Source organism: Tupaia chinensis, unplaced genomic scaffold (assembly GCF_000334495.1).
Source record: "Tupaia chinensis unplaced genomic scaffold, TupChi_1.0 Scaffold000539_1, whole genome shotgun sequence".
NCBI classification, from domain to species: Eukaryota; Metazoa; Chordata; class Mammalia; order Scandentia; family Tupaiidae; genus Tupaia; species Tupaia belangeri.
This window is the reverse complement of record NW_006160052.1, coordinates 4,552,085-4,561,702: the sequence shown is the minus strand read 5'-3', so window position 1 is coordinate 4,561,702 and position 9,618 is coordinate 4,552,085. Positions and strand designations below refer to the sequence as shown.

At 48.4% G+C, this 9,618-nt stretch overlaps 1 protein-coding gene across 1 annotated transcript in view; it reads right to left on the bottom strand.

Moving 5' to 3' along the window:
- CNNM1 (cyclin and CBS domain divalent metal cation transport mediator 1) overlaps positions 1-9,339 on the bottom strand; it is an 85,861-nt gene extending 76,522 nt beyond the window's left edge. The window contains 2 exon segments of the mRNA XM_027775282.1: positions 7,464-8,404; positions 8,406-9,339. Of these exon segments, the coding sequence (XP_027631083.1) occupies positions 7,464-8,404; positions 8,406-9,034 (1,570 nt within the window). The 5' untranslated portion in view covers positions 9,035-9,339.
- Between the last annotated feature and the right edge of the window lie 279 nt (positions 9,340-9,618).

Sequence of the window (9,618 nt, the reverse complement as noted above, 5' to 3'; positions counted from 1 at the left end):
GCGCTAGCCAGTGAAGGAGTGACCAGCGCTAGCCAGTGAAGGAGTGGCCAGAGCTCTCTTGCACGTGCACTGAGAAAAGGCCATATGAGGAGGAGAGAGAAGGCAGCCATCTACGAGCCAGGAAGAGAGTCCTCACCAGACAATGAGTTGGCCAGAACATTGACCTAGCTTCCAGAACACATTTCTGGTTTTTTATTAGACTTTTACTATAGGGCACATGTGCTCACCAGAGAGACAGAAAGTGAGAAATCACTCCCCAGGGGGATGGCCACACCGTGATCTCTTCTCTTCCATTCTCCTCTTGGGATTCTGGGCACACACGCACACATGTTAGGCATGAGTTTTAAGCAGGAGGGTCTGGGATTCAAACTGTGGTTGACTACGTGGGGGTCTAGCAACATAAGTATTACGCCATCTGTGGTCCCTGAATTTCTGTAGTTCGAGCCACCCAGTCTATGGCATTTTGTGATGACAGCTTGAGCAGACTAAAATAATGGTTAACAGAATGAGGGTGAGTGGTAAAGGATACATTTCTAATCTGGAGATCGGAGGAACAGGGGTTCCACTAACTGAGGTAGAGCACTGAGGAAGAGGAAGAGGAGAGAATTGTGGTCACAGAACACCAATTATTCTGTACTTAGGGTTCACCTCACTAAAACAGAAATATCAAAGATAGCTACTTAAAACCATTTATTCAATAAATGTTTATTCATCCCCTCGCTATGGCAGCCACTGTGCTTGTCCTCGACTATAAAACAAATAAGATTTATTTTCTGCCCTCAAGGAACTCATAGTCTCGTGGGGAGAAATACTGTTCCTTTATTTTTTGGAGAGGTTTTTGCTATAGGGGGTGTGTGCTCACCAGAAAGACAGAGACAGACAGAAAGTGAGAAATCACCACCACCACCACCCCCAGGGGGAATGGCCATGCCGCAATCCCTTCTCCTACATTCTCCTCTTGGGATCTTAGGTATGCACACACACGCGCCCGGTGTGAGTTTAAGCCACCGGGTCCGGGACTAGAACCACAGTCGACTACATGGGAGTCCAACGACATAGCCATTATGCCAATTGCTGGTCCCCAGTACTGTTCCTTTTTATAAAGCTAGCATGCTAGCTGGAAAGACCATTTTCCTTTTCACTACTTTGAAAGACCGACAACTCATAAGACAAATGAAGATAAAATCCCACATGGACAGGCCCAGCTGCGATGGCCGGTGTGGTAGGGGTGCTGCTGTAGGATGTGGAGCTACATGAGAAGGCCATCCTGAGGTCTACCTGGGCACACCTGGCTGGCAGGAGGGCTATGCGGAAAGGCGCTAGGATGGAAGGGGCTATCGCAGCAAGAAAATCCTATTGAGGGTGCCTATCTTTCTCTTTCTCTCTCACAAGAAATAAATAAACTTAATAGACAAAAAACTCTGGGGTAACATGACCTGGATTTGAATCTAGACCTTAGACTATACTAGCTGCATAAATTTATATATTTAGCCAGGCCAAATAATGCTTCTGGGTCTCAGGATGTCACATATAATAGCAGAATTGTTTTAAGAATCATATAAGAGAAGGTAGATAAAGTATAAAGTGCATGCTAGAAGTTATTATAATCATAAAAGTTATGTTTGTTTAAATGAGAGAGAACTCTTGGGAGAGAAAAGGAGAAGAAAGAGAGAGAGAGACAGAATTTTTGACACGATCTCGCCACGTTGCACTCCTCACGCCCCAGCCTCCCACTTAGCTAGCATGGCAGGCGTGAACCGTAGCACACAGCCTGTTTAGGTCCACCAGAAACAGGACCTGAGCCTCCCATGTGGCCTCAGCCATGGCACAGCAGCGCTCCTTCCCTTGGGTCCCTGCACCTGGGCCGTAGAGAAGTTAAATTCTAACCTGGAGACACTGGAGGCAAATCAGTCATAACAGCCAGCTTTGTACCCTGTGGGTGACAGGAATTTCAGAGTGGGGGAGGGGATAAGATTGATAAAGCAGGAAAAAGAACAGGCCTTGTGGTTCTAAGTCTTAGTTCAAGTAACAGTCTAGACAGTTATCAGCTATGGAAAGCTAAGCGAGTCATACTATTGATCTGAGCTTTTGTTTCTTCATCTGTAAAATGGAGTTAATAATATCTACCCAGGAAAGTTTTTCTGAGCGTGTAGAGGGTTTGGCATGGTGCCTGGCCAAGTTGTCACTCAATCAATGGTAACTTGCTTCTATTAATACTACCATTTTCCTCTTATAACTCCTAAGGGATTTGTTTAGGTGGTTAAGTTACTTGAGATACAAGCGAGTGAGGAAGATGGAGAAGTTACTAAAGATATATTTAAAAAGTTATTTTTAAAGTTAAAGAAGTGTAGTCCAACTTGATTTTCGTCTTCTAACCTACAACGCAAACTAACTCTTACAGAAATTGACCACTGGGTGTCAGCAGGTGGCACAGTGGGTAAACCACTGGACTCGCACATGGCTGATCATGGCTCAAGTGCTGGATCTGATGGCTTGAAGCTCATGCCAGGATTGTGTGCGTGCATGCCTAAAATCCCAAGAGGAGGATGGAAAAGGGATTATGGCATGGCCAAACCTCCTGGGGGGCGGTGATTTTCTTATTTTCTCTCTCTCTGGTGAATGCACGTGCCATATAGGGGAAAAAAAGAACAAAAACAAAAACAAAAACAAAACAAACCTCTCTTAAAAGGAAGAAAGAAAAAGAAAGAAAGAAAGAAAGGAAGGAAGGAAGAAAGAGAGGAAGAAAGAAAGAAAGAGACCACTGTAGGGCTGGCCCCATGGCCTAATAGTTAAAGGAGCTGGATCCTGCATGGCCAACTGTAAGTTCAAATCCCATCCCTGGCAGCTTGAAAAACATGCTGGATGTGTGTGTGTGTGTGTGTGTGCACCTCAAATCCTGACAGGATGACAAAATGGAGGAGAAGGGATTGTAGTGTGGGTATGCCTCACTGGGTGGGGAGGGGTTCTTTTTCCCTGCTCTGCCTATTTCTATTTCTCTCTGATAAGTCTACACGTCTTTTGGCAAGTAAAATAAAAAAGGAAAGAAAGAAAAAAGAAAAGGACCATGGTATTATATGGCTTGGATCCTGAGAACTTCTACTTTGTTAGTTATTTCTTATATATATTGAATATCTCTAATCTGAGAATTCAAAATCCAAAATACTACAACATTCAAAACTGTCTCAGTGCCAACACGATGATGCCAGAAGTGGAAAATTCCACATCTGACATCACGTGATGGCAGATCACAGCCAAAATTCTGCAGTATGAAAATATTACATAAAATTACCTTCAGGCAATGTGTATACGCTGTCTATGAAACAATGAAGCTCACATTCAGACTTGGGTTCCATCTCTGAAATATCTCATTATGTAAATGCAAGTATTCCAAAAATCTGAAAAATCCCAAATCTGAAACAGGTCTGGCCCCAAGCACTTTGGTTAAGGAATACCCAATCTATAATATATTATATAATATACATTAAGTAGATCGACCCAGCACTGTTAACAAGGTTATCCAAAAGCAAGGCTTCTCAAACTTTAATGTTCATATGAGCCACCTGGAGCTTTCATTCACCTGCAGATTTTCATTTAGTGGATTTAGGGTAGAGCATGAAATTCTGCATTTCTTTTTCTTTTATTTATTTCTTTCTTTCTTAAGAGAGAGAAGAAGAGAGAATTTTTTGTTTTAAGAGAGATTTTTGCCAAAGGGCATGTGTACTTGCAAGTGAGACAGAAAGAAAGAGACAGAGAGCTCAGTCAGAAAGCAAGAAATCACCTCCCTGGGGGGATGACCAGGCTGCAGTCCTCAACCCCCTACTTGAACCATGGTCAGCCATGTGGGAGTCCAGTGACGTAATCATTATGCCATCTGCTGGTCCTAAAATTCTGCATTTCTTTATTTTTATTCTTTTTTTTTCCCTTGGAGAAGTTTTTGCTATAGGGTACATGCGCTCACCAGAAAGACAGAACGAAACAGAGAGACAGAAAGCAAGAAATCACCACCCAAGGGGGATGGCCACACCACAATCCCTTCTCCTCCATCCCATCTCAGGATCTTGGGTATGCATGCACATGTGCCCGGTGTGAGTTTAAGCCACTGGGTCCGGGTCTTGAACCGCGGTCAACTACATGGGAGTCCAGCAACATAGTCATTATGCCAACTGCTGATCCCAAATTCAGCATTTCTAATAAGCTCCCAGATGAGACTCAGGCTGCTGATTTACATACCACACTTTGGAAAGTAGCAAGGCTCTGAAGAAAATTATTTTCTTGCCATGTGTTCACTCTAATGGCCTATTTCTCTTTAATGAACGGTCTAACTGCAAATTAACTATTAATAGAACACTAATGAGCTTTTTCTAGACCAGATTTGGAAATGCTATGCAGGGACTCATTTCAGATCAATATCAACTTTTCTGAACAGGTTACCATGTGCAAGGCAAAGTGCTGGGGATACAGAGGTTAATAAGACACAATTCCAAATGTCTTTGACTGGACAAATATACAATGTGTTCATGTTGGAAAAATCCATTTTGTATGCTATAAAGATGTACAGTGATTGAATGTAAAAACAATAAGAAAATCAAAGAAAGAAAGAAAGAAAAGGGACACAATTCCATGGGCCAGCCCATGGTGGTTAGGCAGCTGGATCCCACATGGTGGACCATGTGGTTTGAGTCAGTGGATTGAGACAATGGAGGTGAATGGATAGTAGTAGCTGGGTGACCACTGCCCATTGAGGGTGCTTTCTTGTTTTCCCTATATCTCTATATCTTTCTCTGGTGTATGCACTCTCTGGTAAAATTGAAAAAGAAAGAAAGAAAGAAAAAGAAAGAAAGAGAAAGCAAGCAAGCAAGCAAGCAAGCAAGCAAGCAAGCTTGCCTCTGTAGTTTGCTCTTGTTGGAACACTGTATGTCCTGTAGACTTTAAGTTCCTGGGGGCAGACTTCTTGTGTCTCCTGCTGTGTAAAGCTGTTTAAATGTTCAATAAATACTAAGCGAATGAATGAATGAGTATGTAAGAGTTTCATTAAAAATGTCATCTGGCAGCACAAGGCCATGAGACACTAACTTCACCAACATGAAATTCATTAATGATTCATAGACACCTTATACACACAGCCTGAAAGTAATTTCATAGAATATTTTTGTGTTGCAGCATTTTAACTAGGATCTGTCCTCATGTGAGGTCAGGTGTGGAACTGCTCTTTATCTTAACTATCACACATAAGAGGTGAATAAGTTAACATGAGGCTGTGGGGTGGGCCCTAATCCAATCTGATTGGCATCCTAAGAAAAGAAGAAATTTGGACACATAAGAAGACACCAAGAAGGAAGAACATGTAAGGACAGGTCAGGAGGTGACTGACAAGGGGAGGGGTCTCAGAAGACACCAAACCTACCCACACCTCAGTCTTAAGACGTCTAGCCTCCAGACTATAAGAAAGTACATTTCTGCTGTTTTGGCCACTCAGTCTGTGGTATTTCATTATGGCAGCCCTGGCACATTGTCCACAGTTTTTATGCTCAGACACCAGACCGTACTTCCTCAGGGCATTCAGAATGTAAACGTAATTCTAAGAGTGGGAACGAACCTCAGCCCTCAGCTTGGCAGGAATCGTTAATGCAAATATTAAGGAGAGATGGACAGAAGGGGCTGAGACAGTAGCCCAGGTTGGGCTAAAATAACTTCCACCTACACAGTTCCGTCCCTTCTGATACCAACACAGAATTGAGGGCTCCATTTCTCCGCCCATTTCTGAGACTGAAAGCAGCTTTTAGATTTTCTTCCCCTTCTCAGGCTATGTTTTTATATTTAAAACAATTTCAAAATAGCATAGCAGCAGAAAGACTCCAGATTTCTTTTTTTTTAGAGGTTTTCGCTATAGGGCGCGTGCGCTCGCCAGACAGACAGAGAGAGACATAGAGACAGAAAGCGAGAAATCACCCCCCAGGGGGGATGGTCACACCACAATCCCTCCTCCTCCATTCTCCTTTTGGGATCTTGGGCACGCACGCACACGAGCCCGGCGTGAGTTTTAAGCCACCGGGTCCGGGACACGAACCGCGGTCGACTATGTGGGAGTCCAGCGACATAGCCATTACGCTAACTGCTGGTTCCCGACTCCAGATTTCTTTAGGCTTTAAAAACCAAAAGAGTACCTGTGATGATAAGGTGATGAGATTGAATTTTTGTGAAACGAACAGAAAAAAGTATTAAAAATGAACGAATAAAAGTCCTTTAGGGAAGCTACATTTGAAGTCTGAGTCTCAGGGCAAGAGTTTTTGTTTTTGCTTTTCTTTGTTTTTAATAAACATACCAACTCATGTGTACAGTTGAGTGCCTCCTTCAAAATAGCCATTTTGAAAAGTATTACGCTTATTCTAACCATGTCACTGTTCTCAAATTATGTCTGGAGTTGCTTTCAGGGTCTTTGAAATAGTTTTTTTGAATGTTTTCAGTGGTGACTCTTGAAAATACATTTGATTTCCAAAAACAATCAAGCACTTTTCTGGGCCAAATCTAGTGAACTAGAGGACCAGCCAAGGTGTCATGCCAAGAGGATTCTAAAGTATCCAGGCTGATTCTCTCTATTTTTCTCAATGATTTTTACTTAACTCCAGTTAAGGCAGTTTCCAAAGACAGAGTCCAGTAATGAAATCAACATGTTACATACATGACATCGACCTCAAGGTTGGGGGTGGGGAGGGTGCTGAGTGCACTGAAAGAAACCCCATTCATTTGGATGTGTACATTTTCTAGGGTCTCCTCTCCCCAGAATGTTTCCGCAGTTTCAGATCTACTCTATTCTACTCAAATCTACCACCGTTGACAGAACAGTAAGGGTTCCACTGTCTTCTCCAACATTTAATCCCCACCCTGAGTCCTTGATACGTGTTGAATGAGTAGTTATTGGGAAGTCAAATATGAAGACGACTGTAAGGTGTCTGGGACTTCCTCGGAGTGACTCACAGGGCAGAGAAGTAGGAGGCTCTGGACACTAACTTTCTGCTCCAATAAGGAAGTCCTTGTCAGCAGTGGGAGCTGTCCAGCAAAGAAGCTTGCTCTGGAGAGAGCTCCCAGAGCTGAGTTGTTTAAAGCAAAGGCTGCTTGTTATGGGAACCCCCTCAATAGGTGGGAAGCTACACGGAGCTCTCCAAGAGCTGTCCGAGTCTGGCCTACACCGTACCTGGCCTACAACACTGGTGGAATGGAATGAATGGGGAATACAGTGCATCTTGTGAGCTAAGGGGAGGCAAAGAGACCTGACCCTAAGTCAGCTGCAAGGGTGGAAGGTTCTCGAGGTGAAAATAGGTAAGGTCCTCCTTAGTTTCTGGTACTACAGGAGTCAAATTTCTTTGGGTACCTGAAGTCTCACGAAGTTAGGAAAGGGTACTAACTTCGTGAGGCCAAACAGGGAAGGCTCTAGGAGTTGGGGAAAGAGACAGACCAGTGCTCACCCTTCTTAAACTCCTCCAGCACCGTGTCCAGCCGGGTATCATTGAAGACGCAGTGCAGGGGCCGGTTGTAGAAGCGAGTGACGGTGAGGAGCGGGGTGCAGTCGTCGGGGTCCACGAAGGCCAAGTCCTTGACAAACAGAATGTCCACAATGTTGTGCCGCTGGTCGCCCTCGTATACTGGGATGCGAGTGTAGCCGCTGCGCAGGATCTCAGAGACGGTGGCGAAGTCGAGCACCGCGTCAGAGCGCAGCATGAAGCAGTCTCCGAGAGGGGTCAACACCTCCTCCACCACCTTGGTGCGCAGCTCCAGGGCTCCCTGGATGATGTTGAGCTCCTCCTTCACCAAATCGCTGTAAGGGTCCGCGGCCCGCAGCGTCTCCAGCAGTTTCTCCCGCGTGTAGAAGGTGCTGATCTCCTGGCGCAGCGCCCAGTCCAGCAAGCGGCCCAGCGGGTAGCACACTGGGAAGGCCGCCGCCATCAGGAGCCTGGTCAGACACACGCTGTGCGAGGCGATGGCCAGCCCGTGCCGCGAACACACCGAGTAAGGGCAGATCTCGGCGCCCAAGAACACGGCGCCCGTGCACACGAGCGCGGGCAGCCACGGGAAGTGAACCCCTGCCTCGCTGTAGTCTTCCCCCGTGACCCCGACGCCCGGCGGCAGCGAGGCGTACAGCCAGCCCGCCAGGGCCGCGTTGGCTCCGGCTTGGCCCAGGAGCAGGGTGCAGAGCAGATGGGTCCCTCTGCCGCGCACAGCCTGCACGCGGCGCGCCTGCTCCTGCTCGGCGGCCGAGCCGCTGTTCCGCAGCACCCGTAACTCCACCGGGTCCAGCGACAGCAGGCTCAGGCGCAGGCCGCTGAACAGAGCAGACAGGGCGAGCAGCAGGAGCGCCCCGAGCGCTCGCAGCCACGCGGGGGGCAGCAGGTCCCCGCCTGGGCCGTAGAGGGGGGCCGCGCAGCAGGACGCCGCCGGCGGCGCCGTGGTGGTGCCAAGCGCGCCCATCCCAGGCGCACAGCGAGAAGAGCTTCCCGCCACCGCCCGCGCCTCCCCGCTCCGCCTCGCCCTTGCGCAGCTCCCGCACTCGCACCTGCACCAGGGCCGAGCCCGCCACGCCCCCGGGGCGTAGGGGTCCCAAGACCTCCACGTCGGACGCCCAGTCGCTCTGCTCCCGGCAGCGCTGCGGTCCCGGGGGTCTCGTGGGGACCGCGCTGGGCGCCACACCAATCCCGCCCGGGGGCTCTTCGATAAATACAAGCCGTGGAGCCCAGTCGCCGGTGCCGTTCTCCCCAGGGGAGACGGTGGGTGCGGGCACCGGCGCCGCTGGCGCTGGGGGCCCAGGCTGGAAATAGACGCGCAGGAGGAAGCTGGTGCCTTCCGCCGCGCGCAGAGTGCCCCCCTCCAGGGACACGCGGCCTCCAGCGGTGTCCTCTGGTCGCAGGCCTAGCAGCCAGGCAGCAGCGGCCGGGGGTCGAGGAGACAGGGAGAAGAGGAGCAGGAGTACAGCGCCGCGGCTGCAGCAGTCCCGGAGTCCGACACCCACCGCTGCTGCTGCCGCCGCCGCCGCAGCCGCCATCCTGCACCCGGCGCGGCTGCACGTGATACTGCAGAAAGCTGAGAGCTGGAGGGAGGAGGAGCCGGAGCCAGGAACACTGCCCGGGGCAGGTCACCACGTGTACGCCCCCTGTGCGCGTGGGTTGGAGGCAGTCGGGGCTCAAAGCCCTCCTGGACAGGGGTTCCCCCCGGGAGGCTGAAGATGGCCAAACATCTCCGCACCGTGCGTATAATCTGGACACACTTCGGTATCTGAGCAGCAGCCTAGGGTAGGCTTGGCTTGGAGCATGGCCTCCTACTCTAGCGGTAGGGCGCCCTCCTCGAACTCCTACCTCCTACCCGGCAGTAATTCCTACCTCCACTGCCTCCTCATTGGCCTGGGAATTTTCCCAGTGTTTTGCCTGTTCTCCTGCCACTTGCATTCCCCCTTCTGGTCAAAATATTTTCTGGAAGCAAGACTGAAATCTGTGAAAACTTTTAGTGTTTTGTCTCAATCTCAGCTGACCTTTTATCTTGCTAAAATTTCCTAGTAAGTTTAATTTCTTGTTAAGATCTCAATGTCCGTCAACAGAAACTGTTGAAATAAATGATACCACTGTGCAGTGG